This window comes from Rosa chinensis, chromosome 3 (assembly GCF_002994745.2).
Source record: "Rosa chinensis cultivar Old Blush chromosome 3, RchiOBHm-V2, whole genome shotgun sequence".
In the NCBI taxonomy this organism is placed as follows: Eukaryota; Viridiplantae; Streptophyta; class Magnoliopsida; order Rosales; family Rosaceae; genus Rosa; species Rosa chinensis.
In genome coordinates, this window is record NC_037090.1 from 22,672,233 (window position 1) to 22,686,372 (window position 14,140).

General features: G+C 38.7%; 1 protein-coding gene and 2 long non-coding RNA genes across 8 annotated transcripts; all 3 read left to right on the top strand.

Moving 5' to 3' along the window:
• The first annotated feature begins 1,313 nt into the window (after nt 1-1,313).
• LOC112192483 lies at nt 1,314-7,035 on the top strand. Its single transcript, XM_024332238.2, has 11 exons — nt 1,314-1,867; nt 2,424-2,655; nt 2,789-2,919; nt 3,158-3,266; nt 3,411-3,450; nt 3,890-3,979; nt 4,102-4,201; nt 4,325-4,455; nt 4,541-4,643; nt 5,127-5,833; nt 6,549-7,035. The coding sequence occupies exons 2-11, from the start codon at nt 2,517-2,519 to the stop codon at nt 6,799-6,801; spliced, it is 1,803 nt and encodes a 600-aa protein (XP_024188006.1). The 5' UTR covers nt 1,314-1,867; nt 2,424-2,516; the 3' UTR covers nt 6,802-7,035.
• Nucleotides 7,036-9,008: 1,973 nt separating this feature from the next.
• LOC112191499 lies at nt 9,009-9,635 on the top strand. The gene is made up of 2 exons (XR_002932979.2): nt 9,009-9,230; nt 9,360-9,635. It is a non-coding gene; the product is annotated as an uncharacterized LOC112191499 (long non-coding RNA).
• A 245-nt stretch (nt 9,636-9,880) lies between these two features.
• On the top strand, nt 9,881-14,140 carry LOC112191335. 6 transcript variants are annotated; one of them, XR_002932928.2, is made up of 7 exons: nt 9,881-11,500; nt 11,608-12,419; nt 12,614-12,759; nt 12,998-13,117; nt 13,308-13,518; nt 13,644-13,874; nt 13,980-14,140. It is a non-coding gene; the product is annotated as an uncharacterized LOC112191335 (long non-coding RNA). The 6 variants fall into 6 exon arrangements; XR_005808826.1 differs by lacking the exon at nt 13,980-14,140 and having other exon boundaries at nt 12,954-13,117; nt 13,644-13,970; XR_002932930.2 differs by lacking the exon at nt 13,980-14,140 and having other exon boundaries at nt 12,993-13,117; nt 13,644-13,970.

Consider the following 14,140-nt stretch of genomic DNA (forward strand, 5'->3'; position numbering starts at 1 on the left):
GTAGACTGAATTGGTGAATCATCAACTACCTGTGAAGGTTGTATCACCCCTTTTGGTGGATCCTTGAACCTTGGGTGATCCTTTACCACTTCCCAACAGTGAATATAGGTGAAACCCTTACCCTTATTTGCACGCTTGTAATACATGTGGGTTTGATATAACTAAACATAATTGCGTTGAACAAAAAAAATAATTTAGCAAATAACATTACAGAAAAAATCGTTAACATGATAGTGCAAATAACTAAGATGATACTTCAAAAGTACTAACCTTGTCCATGTTGTTCAAGCCGCTCTCATGAGAGTGCTCCGCTTTGCTCACCGCATCATGCCAACTCGCCAAATTTTTTTAAAAATTTTTCCACCTACTTTTGAGTGCTTGATGGGATCGAACTTCATCCGGATCACCTTCCCAATTTTGTTCGTAGTGAGCATGAATATTACGCCATAGATGCTTGGCATCTTGATCCTTTCCTACAGAACCACATGAAGTAATAGTTGCCCAAGATTGCATAATTGCACTTCCTCATCTATCGCCCACTTCGTGCCTGACTTTGAATTTGACATTTAAACACCAAAATGTTTCAGTTAATGAAAAATAATGGAGGTAAAAGTGAGAGAAACTATGATGCATAGAGAGATCTTTGGTGTGGTGAATGAATAAGAAAGAGGCGGCTATATATATTTGACACTGATATAGCCATTGGTTTCTTGGAAAAAACCATGCATGCATCAGATATAGCCGTTGGAACAAAAGCAGCTAATTCAAATATATTTAATCCCACCATATTTAACTATAAGACAAAAGTGATTAACAGCCATTACCCTACGTCACTTTCCATGTGAGGCCCATGTGCCATTTTGATCGACCAAGTCAAAGTCCAAGACTTGCCATTGGGCTTGGTCGGGAAGGCATCTGATCGTCCAACAAGTTTGCAGTGTATTGCAGCTTTGTCATTTTTGCCATTTTGACTGGTCTTGGACGTCCAAGATCAGTGCGGTGCATTTGCTCTTACAAGTTCTAACAAGAAGAATTCCATATTTTCTTCACCCGAAGAAACGTCAACTCCATATTTTGATTCTCTTCACAAAAAAAAAAAAAAAAAAACTCAATATTTTGACGTCATATTTTATACAAAAAGCCAAAAAGAGGGCAAGTAGCCTTAACTACCCTCAACCGCTTGAAAGGCGCGGATCTAGCCGCCTTGCGTGACCCTTCTAGTCTTCCACAGCTACCAAAAGAGGAATAACACACCCGTGACGTCACCTAATTCCTTCCGTGACGAACTCACAGTCGAACTACACGTGTCCTCCTTTTCATCCCCCCCCCAAACTTTTAATTTCCATAATTGTTTTCTGAAGTTGCTTCCTTTTTCATTTTCATTCTTTAATTGTTGATTTTGCTTGGTCTTAATGATTTCCTCCGACCGGCCTCAATTAATGTTTACACAGTTGACAGTTAGCTGGCAGTTTCCAGTTTCGTCCCACCCGCCATTACTGTACACCAGCCTTGTTCTCAATCCAGTACAACTAGAACAATCCCACACCTTGCTGTTACTGTTCACCTTTTAAAATCTTGTTAAAAGGAAATCAATTTTATTGGTTGGCTTTCGTTATTATATATGCTTTTTAAGTCATCTGGAAAGGTCTTGGAATCCGTTATGCCCAAGGAAAAGGGGTCTGTCTTGGGGGTGTCACGTCAGGTGGGCTTGTCTCTAGTTTCAGTGGACAGAATCATTTCTTTTTGTTGAGATCTGCAACCTGGGTGGTGGAGATTTCAGTCTTCAAGTTCTGGGTTTTGTTCAGAATTTTGGAAAGATGGGAACTTGAACTGGGCGGTGGACTTGTGGGCTGAAGAGAGGTTTTATGTGAGTTGGATCTTTGAATCATCCATGAATTTATGTTTTTATGTATGATGTTGATTTGAACTAGTTCGTGATGATTTTCATGCACATGTTAGATTCTGTTTTTATGCTGCATCAGCTGCTTGGAACTGAATCAGTTTGTGGTGTCTGATATTGGAATTGATGTTTTCCATTGGCTCGGTATGCTGTGGACTTGAATGATGGTCATTTGTTGATGAACAATGAGGTGGTGTCGAATTCACGACCCATATGCTTAAAATTCTGTATTTGGGTGCCGGTTGTGTTGAAAATTCTATTGCTATTGGCAAGCATGGAGAGCTTTATATGCAGAGTTCATGTAGTTATGTTGAATTTTAGAGCTTCTATAGCTCGATTTGTTGCCTAAGACAGTATTAGAAACATTTGATGTGTAATCACTTGCTGATGTAATATCGATATGTCATTTGATGTCATCAATAAGAGCTCTTGATACACTTTGTACTTTGGCACATATGATCTTAGAGGGTCTCAGCTGATTACAGAATTTAACTTTTCTTTATAAATATCATTTTGGGTTCAGGGGATGATACTGTAATCTATTGGTAATACCTGGATTAGATAGCCATCACAACTTTCTGAGAGGGCTCTTCGTAGTTTGGCTGGAAATGCAAAGATGGAGAAAAAGAGAAAAATCACTCAATACAGAGAGAGGCTGGACAAGACACTGACATCTCCTAATCTAACAAATAAGGAGGCTCTAAAAGTCCTTGTCAAGGATCAGCTTTTGCGTTCTTCAGAAAATGAAATTGAAGGTGGCTAGTTCTTATGAATTTCCTTTTGGAGTTCTTCAATCACCCACCTTCTTGATACGGGGTTATTCATATCCTGGCTGCATCTGGTGTATATGGGGTGCTCTTTATAACTTTAGCCTTTTGGGTTCTGCAGGTTGTAATGCAAATGTGATAGAAGAAAGGACGGCTGAGGTGTCAAATTTGCTTGACATGTTGAGGAGTGTTTCAGTTGGTGATGACGAGCAGTTGAAAACTTGTGATACCCCATCACGTCCTGAATGGAAAGTACGCTATCAATCTGCATTATTTTCTTCAAACTCTGGCTTATGGAACTGTTTACTTCGTTATAATAATTCTTGTCTTTTCCTTCTCTAAATATCTGGGAAGTTGATATCTATAATTGCAAATCTTGATTAATTGGTGAATTTGTGGCCAATATATTGGGAGTTACTAGATGAACTTCTTGGTTCATCAGTATGCGATTAGGATACTTATATGCTTCAAAACATACTTCTTTTTACAGTTAAAACAGGACAATGAGGAGTTCCGGGTTATGTATCGTGAGGGCATCCAAGGTTCTCCATTTCATACATTACTTGTTGAAGGTTACATAGACGGGCCTGTAGATGTCTGTAAGTTAAGCTGAAATACTCAAACATTCTTACGTCTCACACTAAAATGATGAACTTTAGATCATGTATCTTTTTGAGACTGTTGAACCAATCTATAGTTAAATAAATGTCTCAAGACACTATAAAATTTCCTTTCTATTGCAGGTTTGTGCATCTCATGTGAGGCAGACCTTTACAAGAAATGGTATGTCATTTCAATCATTGCATGTGGACTCGAACTATACATATTATTTGTAATGACATATGGTCTATGCTGTGTGCGAGTCTTTCTAAATGTTCTCCATCAAATAATATTTGTTGCTTCTTTCATCCAAGGAAATTGGGGTTGAATGAGTTGGCTGGTAGGGCTTCATTAAGGAGTTCTAAGAATCATAAAACAACAATGTTTCGTTCTGTTCAGTGCAGTATGTGTATACTACTTATTCAGGCATGTGCATTTGAATGCTCTGATGCTATGCTTAGGCAGTGGACCGTGTAATAAACACTCGCACGTGCCCACGTGCACATTGAAACAGTTTTCTTGTATATACAGAAATTATAATGAAACATCAACTACAAGAATTTGTAATGTGCACTGTAGGGATACTGTTATTTGGACATAATTAGTTTTTATCCTTCTCCAGGTGGCCTCAGTCTACCATTCCAACTTTTAAAATTCTCTATGGGAAGTGTTTACAGAAGGTCGGGATTGGCGAACAGATATCTGTAGTGAGGTTTGTCTAAATCCGACATAAAAATGCAAAATTTGTTAAAAGATCTCTTATTTGATTTTTACCACTTGTGAGAATATTTTCCATTTCCAATGCTGACTTTTGTATATATTTTTGGAAGAAAGGATGAAGATTCCGTGGCCACTTTCACCTAGGGAAGCTGTTGTGCACTATTTTGTGTTTGAGTACTATGAAGATGACCTGGTTGTTGTTCTCTTGAACACGGTAGGAATTTAAACTTTTCCAGTTGATGTCATTCCTTTATTTTGGTGGTCATATGTCCGAATTTCCAAAAATTCCATAGAAAAAAACCTGAATGAAGTGATTCTATTGTTAATTGTGTTTTAGATCTCTGATTTTGGAGGCATTGATGGTGGCCTTAAAAATGAGGCAACTGATGGAGTAAAGGATGCAGTTAGGATAGATGTAGTTGGTGGCTTTGCTTTGCAGAAGGTTACCGATGATAGAAGTTACTTTCGGTATGAAATGGTTACTTAAATCTTGCATTCGTTTACTTTGTTCATTGGCTTTTAATTAAAGCTTTGAAATTGTCAAATTTTGTAGGACAATAGCAAATATGGATATAAAGATGGATTTTGTCCCACCATCCCTTATAAATTTTGTCTCAAGACAGCTCATTGGCAACGGTTTCAGACTGTATCAAAAGGTTGTATGTTTACTTTGTAACATAGGAAGATGCAGCTAGTATATAGGCACATGCACAAACACATATATACCAAAAGGCACTACCAATAATTTTCTGAGAGTAAGTAAGGCTACACCTCAAACTATTCTTGTTAGCTAATCAACTAGGTTCTTTATTATTGTGTAGTTATGTACATAACTATCATCAGGGAACTTGATAATTTCTGTAAATCTGATATACTGGGAAGGATGAGAAAAAATAGAAGGAAATTGCAAATTTCTAAAACAAAGGAACCTGACTTCTTAAGAACTTCAGAAATTTCCTGAAGCTTTACATTTCCAAGATCAAAAGAGGGAGGGGCAAGGGGTGAAATTGAATTTACAGGTTGGCCAGTGTGCTGAAATTGCATGGCAACATCTTTCATTCTCATGTATCGGTCTCTGTTTTTTATGATTTGTGTTTTTGTTAGATTTTCTAATTCTTGACGCTGTTACAAACCTACAGGTAGTGTCTTCTAAGCTTAATCGTGATGAAGATTACAGCAAGGCTTTGAGAGGCCCACTATACTCTCGCATACGTGAAGCTCTTTATTCACTTCATGAATCAAGCCGGCTTCTGGAGGGCAAAAAGTTAAACGGTGATGCATCCAATCTCTCTGAAGAAAATCTAGTTAAACATAAAATGAATGATTTGAAGTTGGTGGACATGAATGAGAAAGTTCATAATGAACACCTTGCAAGTGAAGCTACCCCAGATGATGCACATGTTACTGGAGGAAACACTCTTTGTGAGATTGAGGAGGTAGAGAGTGAAGAAAGCAAGACTGAGGAGATTAAAAGCGAAAAAAGCAAGATTGAGGAGTTAGAGGGCAAAGAAAGCAGGAAGCTTGAGGATCAAACATTCAAAAGAATTCCCGAAAGGGGACATGTAATTGGAAAGAGAAACATGTTCATCAGTTCTGAGGTGGAAGAAGCTCTAGGAACAATAGAAAAAGTCATTTTGAGGGTTAGGCAATATAGGTTCAGCGCTGAAATGCCGTCCTCTGGTTTCACCAATGAAGTCTCACGAAAGGAAAATGATGGAGGTAACCCAGACTCCTTAGAAGATGAAGTCCGCTCAAGTGAAGATTTTTCTGCAGTACCTAAAAATGAGGGCACTGAAGGGGCGTTGACTGCACCTCCAAGGAATAGCAATGCCATTCAAAACATAAGGTACTACTTGTATGCTATTCATTGTCCTAGAAGGATGAGGTCCAGTCCAAAACTTACACCTTCTCCTACATTGTAGCTGGTTTTTGGTTGGGTTAATGAGTTTCATATTTCTCTTACCTCCTTTTTGTTTATCTTTAATTTTGTTTATTTCTTTCCTCAAAAATCTTCAGAACACAAAATAAGCCTTTGATGACGAATAGAAATACTCTTTTACTTGGGGTGGGAAATCCATAGTTGAGACCATCATAACCATTACTAGAAGGTGAAAACAAGTAGAATAATTGCCGTCTTTAACGGTTTGGTCTACTGGAACATTGAGGTGTGACTGCTCTCTGAATTGGGAAGAAAATGTTAATTCTTCCTTTGTTTAATCCTTGTTCTTTTTGTGTAAAGGGAAATCTGCTCTTTCTGTGTTTAATTGGTCAGAAACAGTGTAAAACAAGCTGTTCAAGAAATGTATTCCTTTTTACACAAGTTTATCTGTTCAATCAGTCTTCAGACACAAATAGGGAGAGAAAAGGGGCTCGAGTCAATATACCATGAGAAATTTTTTACTTCTTCTCTTGTCTTACCTAGAAGCCAAAGGTTCCCTACTATTCTGTTTTCAAACTGTCTTCCTTAGAATTTAGGAATGCATTTCCAAGTTCAACCAGCACATATTGAATGTTACTCATAACACCGAATTACTCAAACCTATTTTATTGTTATGTTGCAGTTATGCAGGCTCAAATTATTTGTCAAAGGAAGTTAACCATAACAGAATAGTACCTACTTCCCCATTGTGTTCCTCCCAAGATGGGATTGTTGAGAGACCTGTTGTGGATAACATCGTGCATAGTACTAACCAAATTAGCTGCAAGACAAATGACACTCATCAAAGTAGTCACAGTAGGAGGAAGAAGTCACGGTGGCAAAGAAGGCGTGGGTTCTGTTGCTTCAGCATCAGTTCAGGACAAATAGATTCGTAAGAGGCAAATGAAGTTAAAGGTTGCAAGACTTGAGTTTTTTAGTCTCGCTCTACATTTCTACATTCTAAGCCCAATTGATTGTGTAAGGGAAAAAGATGTATCGGTATATTATAGTAGCCAATTGCATGGTAAGTAATAATGGAAAATTGATTATCCAGGTGCAGAGACTGTTTTCTCATGGGACTTGTTTCTTGGTCACTCGTGGTTTATATAGTTGATGGTTGTGATTTGATAGTTCTGGGTCTTTTCTGCGCGTCAAATCTTATTCTGTGAAATCTAGCTCTACTCTCTCTACGGTTGATATGGATCCTCTGCATGCATCTTTTGTGCCTCGAGTTCTAGTGTAAAGATAATGGAACACATATTTGAGTATTTTGTGAAGTCTGCAACTATGGATTGAAATAGAGTTCAATGATTGATCATAAGAAATCTAAGAGGTAATCTGTGTCGTAGAGGAGACACCCCAAAATCTTATTCTCATGTGTGTCAAGACAGGGTGCGCGCGGACGCAGTTTTGGAGTTTTAGGCCGTCTCTAGCGATGTTAAATTTGTTGCAGACGTCTACTATTTCTACACAATGCAAATTAGGTCAACATTCGGAACTTCGCATTCTTTCTATACAATGCAGAGGTGGTCAGTTCATAAAAAAAAACTCGCGAAATGCATAACAACTATTTGGTCATTTAAAATATGCAAACAAATGCAATTGGTATGGTATTTGCAAATGATGATAGTAGATTAAACGACTAGCCTCAGGATGGAGCCATCCTATTTCAAGTAGCTCCCACGTCAAAAATGGGCGGGGGTGTCATAATTTCACCCTCAAACTCTCAATTTCACTTTTTTACTCCTGAACTTTCCAATTTTTGTCTTCCGTGTCCAATTTCTCTGATTCCATTCAAATTGGAAGTTAAGTCTGACTATTTGACCCACTTTGAGGCTAAAATTGTCATTTCAAGGCAAAAAAAAAAAACTCAAAAAAACTTTTTCTTTCACTTTCAGTTTCTCTTTCATCTCTCTCTCTCTCTCTCTCTCTCTCTCTCTCTCTCTCTCTCTCTCTCTCTCTCTCTCTCTCTCTCTCTCTCTCTCTCTCTCTCTCTCTCTCTCTCTCTCTCTCTCTCTCTCGACACCTCCCTCACGCGCCTTGCCGCCGCCAACTCCTCCAACCCCTCCCCTTCCTTCGAGTCCACCTCCGCCTTCCTCTCCTGCTTCCCCATCTCCAAGTCCTCCGTCAACTCCCAAGTGGACTCACCGATCCCACTCACCTCAAACACTTCCTCGACCAAATCTTCGACCTCGAGAAGCTAGTCGCTGAGAACTCCTACTCTCCTCGTACAAAGTCCGATCGTCGCTGAAAACGGACGACCCACAGAAGCTGAAGAAGATAGCGGCAGCGGCTTACGACTATGAGAACTACCCGAGATGGGCCGACTACTGGGCCAACATCGTTATCCATCCTCACATGGCCTCTAGCCCCTACGCCGACGAGCTGGACGAGTTGGACTGCCAAGTCACCAAAATGTAGGTGAAGATTCAAGAGTACCGAGCCACTGTACCGGAGTAGCTCAAGAACACGCTGCCTTCCATTATCGAAGCTCAGAGACCAGTTTCGGCTGATGGGTCGGAGCCTGGGACGTCTGGGGATCCGAATTCGGGTAAAGGTCTTTGCTTTTTGGGTTGTTGAGTTATGAGCACTGTGGGTTCTTAGATCTTTATTGTTTCGTACATTTTTGTGAGTGAGTTTGGATTTGGAATTGGAAATTTGGGTTTTGTTCTTGATATGTGTATTTGGGGGTTTAGAAATTTCAGAATTGGAATTGGGTGTCTTTGTTTGTGTGTATTGTGTTATGAAAGTGAAGGACATTATTTCTGGTTAGTTATTAAGTGAGGAAAATTGTGGGCGGATGAGGTTCTTGGCCGCGGAGGAGGAAGAAGGAGGGGGAGAGAGAGAGAGAGGGATTGGTGAAGAGAGAGAAACCCCCGAACGTGAAAGAGAGAGGGTTTTGGTTTTTCTTTTTGGCTTGAAATGACCATTTTAACCTTAAAGTGGGTCAAATAGTCAGACTTAACGTCCAATTTGGAGGAATCAGAGAAATTGGACACAGAAGACAAAAATTGGAAAGTTCAGGGGGTAAAAAAGTGAAATTGAGAGTTTGAGGGGTGAAATGATGACACCCTCAAATCTCAGGGGAGTAAACTGAAATTAATTCTTATTTTAATCAAAAGACTAAACTAAAAAGCTAAAGGCCACAACCCGTAGCCCAAATTAAAGACTAAACTAAATTTGGGTTTGTGGAAGTTTGATATTCAACAGGTCATGGAGATACGTATACATCAGCTTCTTGAATTTTCTAAATGATTGGCTCTATGTGAGGGTAACCTTGATCATGCTGCACTTAAGGGAGATGCTTAATAGACGAGCATAAGCGGTAATCTCTCTTCTAACTATATTTCATAAACTAGACTTTTATACATGTGATCATGATCAATTGGGTTTTATGATTTAGTTTTATATCTGCAAACTAACTAGTGTTTTTTTTCCCTTCTCTGTTAAACAGAGAGAGCCCCAACATTTTCTGAATTCTGAGACAAGTACTTCATGGATATATGCTTCCCTTCAGCTGAGGAGCTAGCAAGCAATTAATATCAACTTCCAGAGCGTAGATAATAATATTGAAGTATCTTTTGGAGTTTTGTTTTTTAATCTCTATCACTACAACGTGATTTATCTTTCTGTTGTACGAGGCTTGAGTGTTTTTTTTTCCTCTTTGTATAATTGTTCATGTTTTGTAAATGAATTCAGACCAATAAAAAGTGCCTGAGATCGATCTGTATATATTTGTACTAAATCTGTACCTCAAACGATCTGATTTCTCATTTGCCATCTGATTATTTGCACTTTTGCAGGGTGTAATCCACTTTGAACAACAAAATTATAGTAAATAAATGGCAAATAATACCAAGATCTAATAATACTTCTATATACGTTGGCGAAATTCTGAATTGTTTCTAAACCAAATGTGAGCTTACCCTTTTGTCCTTCGCTTCAGTCAAGTTTCTCTAAATTGCCATTGTAGCTTAAAACCAGAGCACGTTAACACCGTCCTCAAATTAGAGAGGAGCTCCAACAATGTCGAAGAAGAAGCTACTGACTCCTCTCTCCTCTCTTCTCCTCCTCCGACGAACCCTAACTTCCACCCCTCATTTCTCAATCCCACACCTGCAATCCCGCACCAATTTCTCCCCCAACATCGAAAAGCTCCGCCCCCTTTTCCCGCTCCCCGGATTTGATTTTCCCGGCAAATCTTTCATCTCCTCCCAATTTGGGGACAAACCCAATTCCCCCCCACTGCTGGAACTGCAGCGCTTCCGCTCAAACGACGCCGTTTCTGCTCTGCCCCTCCTGCCGGTGCATCCAACCCATCGATTACTTTCCGTTATTTGGACTGTCAGTCATTCCAGAAATCTAGATGCTTATCATTGTTTTGGAGTGCACATGATTTAGATGAATAGTATCTTTCGGGTTCTCTCTCTGACAGATGAATCTGTCAAATCATTTACGGTGAATGTATGCCAAGTTTGTAAAATCCAAGATGGTTGAAGCATGTGAAATTTGAGTTTACAAATTGGGATGTTGCAAGTGAGCATATTTTGATTGAGATGATTTGCCCATGTAGGTGGTGTCTTAATTCATTATTCTAGAATTCGTAATTGAGGACATAATCTTATGTAATTGGAGAAAGCAGAGTTCCTGTGTAGAAGTTTTGGAGGGTTGCTTTCATCTTGTTTTCTGAAATTGTTGGAAGTTATTGGCTTCCAACTCTCAGGCTTTAAATCAGATTCAGTCTCTGGTATGACCCAAGACTTATTTAATACATGCAGGAATAGTTTGTACGGGAGTACATCATTTCTGTAAGGCTATCACATATGTGGTTTCCACACTCAATGGAGAGCAATTCCTTAACGGACTAAGGGTCATCCGATCTTTAGATTCTTAGGATTGACTATTGCATCCTGTCTAATGGCAGGAATGGTATTGTTACAGTACTGTGTTTATTTCTTTCTGGGAAGGAAACCTTGCTTGTTCACCTTCAATCTCCTGCTTAGTCAATTGAATATGTGTAATGAGGTCCTTAATGCGCTCTTATTATCTTAATTTATATCCAAACTGACCTGTGTTCTTACTCATGCAGATGCAAGAGAAACTGAGGCAGTGGTCTAATTCTTTTGCCGAGGCATTTGAAAGCCGTAACTTTGAAGAAGCCGTAAAAGCTATCCGGCGAATGACTTATTATGAGCGTGTAAATGAAGAAATTGTAAAGAGGCTGTAATGAAGGGGTAGTACATACCATAGTCTTCAACAAAATCATCATTATAGACAGAATGGGTATACCGCGAATCATATAGTGTATTAACATTTCTGTCTGCAGAAAATGGAAAAGGCTCTATACAGTTATGTTATCATAATGTAATGTCATGTAATATATCAGAAGTAGAATTGTGGGTTTGTATGCCTAAAAATTTTGTATTAGAGAAGGCTGGAACTCTTTTCTTTTACTTGTTACGTTATTAACAGATATTACTAGTGAGACTTGCCATCGAGCAACTTTCAGGGTGGGGCATGTGAAACTGATATGGTTCTTGTGCAAACAGAATTTTAAATTTGTGATCGGAAAGGACAAGCTCTAATGAAGAAATTGTGAGTAGTTTATATTTCAGAAATGAAATGTTCTGCTTTGATTATATCCCCCCTTTTCATCTGCATGAATGGCAGTTTGATCCTAGATTTTTTTTCTTTATTCACAGGCAGGGTTTGATTGAAGACCTGGTTGAGGTTCTGATATAATGGATATTAGATGAGCCGACATTCTAAAATATTTTCATGGTGGTTCAGACTTCAGAGATATGAATTGTTTATGCACCAGTTGTATCTAGCAGGCGCTTGGAAAACTGGTCAAGAATGGTTCTTAACATCTTGGAAGTCACAAGATTATCCTGGAACTGGGAACTATACCTCTAGGCTCTATCCGAATTGGAATCAAAGTGCTAAGCCCCAGTATTTTGTGTATCAAGATTTGACAAGGTACTGGCGAAGTGATCCATGGGCCATGGCCTAGTTTCGTGAATAATCTAGACGAAATGTATTATATGGTATCGTACAACACCAATGTGATTAAAAGAACGAGGTTACTCAATTCTGGGTTATATCAGCACCTAACATGGAATGATGCTGACCATCAATGGACGGAAGACTTTGCTGCTCCAAGATACCGGTGTGACTGGTATGCACATTGCGGTGCCAATAGCAAATGTAGCCCTGACAACACTCTTCTGTTTGAGGGTGACTGTCTCCCCGGATATGAACCAAAATATGTAAATAAGTGGAATCAGAATGATGGGTCAGATGGATGTGTGAGTAAGCAAATAGATGCATCCAAGTGTGAGCATGGATAAGGGTTTGTGAAGGTGGCGAGAGTAAAATATCCAGACACAACAAAAGCAGCCCGATTGGAAAAACGTACGAGTACTAAAGTGTGTGAGCAGGAGTGCTTAAGAAATTGTTCTTGCACAGCATATATGAGCGTAAAAAATGAAGGGCTTGTCGATTGCTGGACATGGTATGATGACTTGATGGACATTTTAGTCTACACAGAATTAGGACGAGATGTATACGTTTGTGTGGATAAAACTGATTTTGTGTACCACTTTGCAGAATTCAAAGATTTCTTAAAACTTGGTGTACTGGTTTTGGTTTCCATGTAAGTTTTGTTTCTTATGGTTTTCTTTTCCTTTGTCCCACTGTTATATGCAGCTGAGTATGCCAAAAAGGCAAAAAGTCAAAAGGCTTCTTCAGAAGGAAGGTTTTGTTGGCTATTCCAATATTGTCTCTTCTTCTGCCGTTGGTACTAATCACTGTGTTTACATGTTGGTGGCTTAGTAAAAAGAGGAAGACAAAAGGTATGTGAAGTAGTGCTCTATTTTGAGCTGTTTACTGGTTTACATATGCATACCACGTCAATGTGCCAGTATTTTGTTCTGCTAGGATTAGTACTAGTGATAATGCTTGTGCAGTTTGTCATGAAATATCAATGTGCCTAGTAAAGAGTGCAACTTTTCAACTTGATTTTCTCGATTGAGTAAGAATATAACAGTGAGGAGAAAGTAATTTGTTAAATGCTTTTTCGTACTAGTAAAGACTTGGTCCCAAACGAGCTTGAGGACACTAGGAGATACCCGGATCTGCAATTTTTCCATCTCAGCTCAATAACTCTCCGGTCAATGAGCTTGGCCAAGGCAGTTTGGCTCCGTCTATCTGGTTAGTCACAATAAATACCCTACAATTTCATAAATATAGATTTTGGTTAGCAATAGTTTTCTTAGAAGAGCCTGAGTGTTTCTTTTACTATTCCTTGCAAGTTAAAAATACTACAATTCCTGTGATTATTATGTTCAGACCAAAAGAAGAGGTGATTGTTATGATAGACCTAGTATTGAATCATATTCAGGGTCAGTTACCAAAGGTGCAGAAGATTGCTGTAAAAAGGTTGTCTAAGACTTCTGGACAAGAAATTGAAGAATTCAAAAATGAAGTTGGGCTGATAGCCAGACTTCAACACAGGAATCTTGTGAAACTTATAGGCTGTTGTATACATGGAGAAGAAAGGATATTAGTACTCGAAAACATGCCTAACAAGGGCTTGGATTCATTTATTTTTGGTATGTCTGGAGGGAAGTTTTATTTGTTTGCGCATATTTCTGGATTTATATGTGAACAATATATATAAATCTTCTTGCCAATTATACCATTAAAATTTGCATAAAGGACAATTATTTTGACGTAGATTCAACAAGAAGATCCTTTTTGGACTGGCGAAAGCGCTTTGAAATTATCAATGGAGTTGCTCGTGGGGTTTTGTATCTTCATCAAGACTGAGAATTATCCATAGAAAGCCAGCAATATTGTTCTTGTAGAGATGTTGACATGAAGGCAAAAGTTTCAGATTTCGGCATAGTAAGAATATTCCATGGAGACCAAATATGCAGGATATGACAAATAGAGTTGTTGGAACATAGTAAGAATCATACCTAGCCTGCACACTTGCATGTTCCTCTTATGTCACCTTTCATATTTATTTTACTACTCTCTAACTGAAACATTTTACTTTGTTTATACGTAGTGGCTATTTGTCACATGAGTATGCAGTGTTTGGGAGACTTTCAACAAAATCTGATGTATATAGTTTTGGAGTCATGTTACTGGTGTAAGCGGCAAGAAGAACAATAGTTCTTACTGGGAGGATTCTACCATAAACTTGATAGGATATATAAGTAACACAAC

Bases quoted from the DNA above. Each gene is read 5' to 3' on its own strand.
- LOC112192483 (XM_024332238.2), top strand. From the start codon at position 2,517: ATGGAGAAAAAGAGAAAAATCACTCAATACAGAGAGAGGCTGGACAAG. The intron at 3,267-3,410 runs GTAAGTTAAGCT...TTTCTATTGCAG, and splicing joins AGACGGGCCTGTAGATGTCT to GTTTGTGCATCTCATGTGAG. The intron at 4,202-4,324 runs GTAGGAATTTAA...ATTGTGTTTTAG, and splicing joins TTGTTGTTCTCTTGAACACG to ATCTCTGATTTTGGAGGCAT.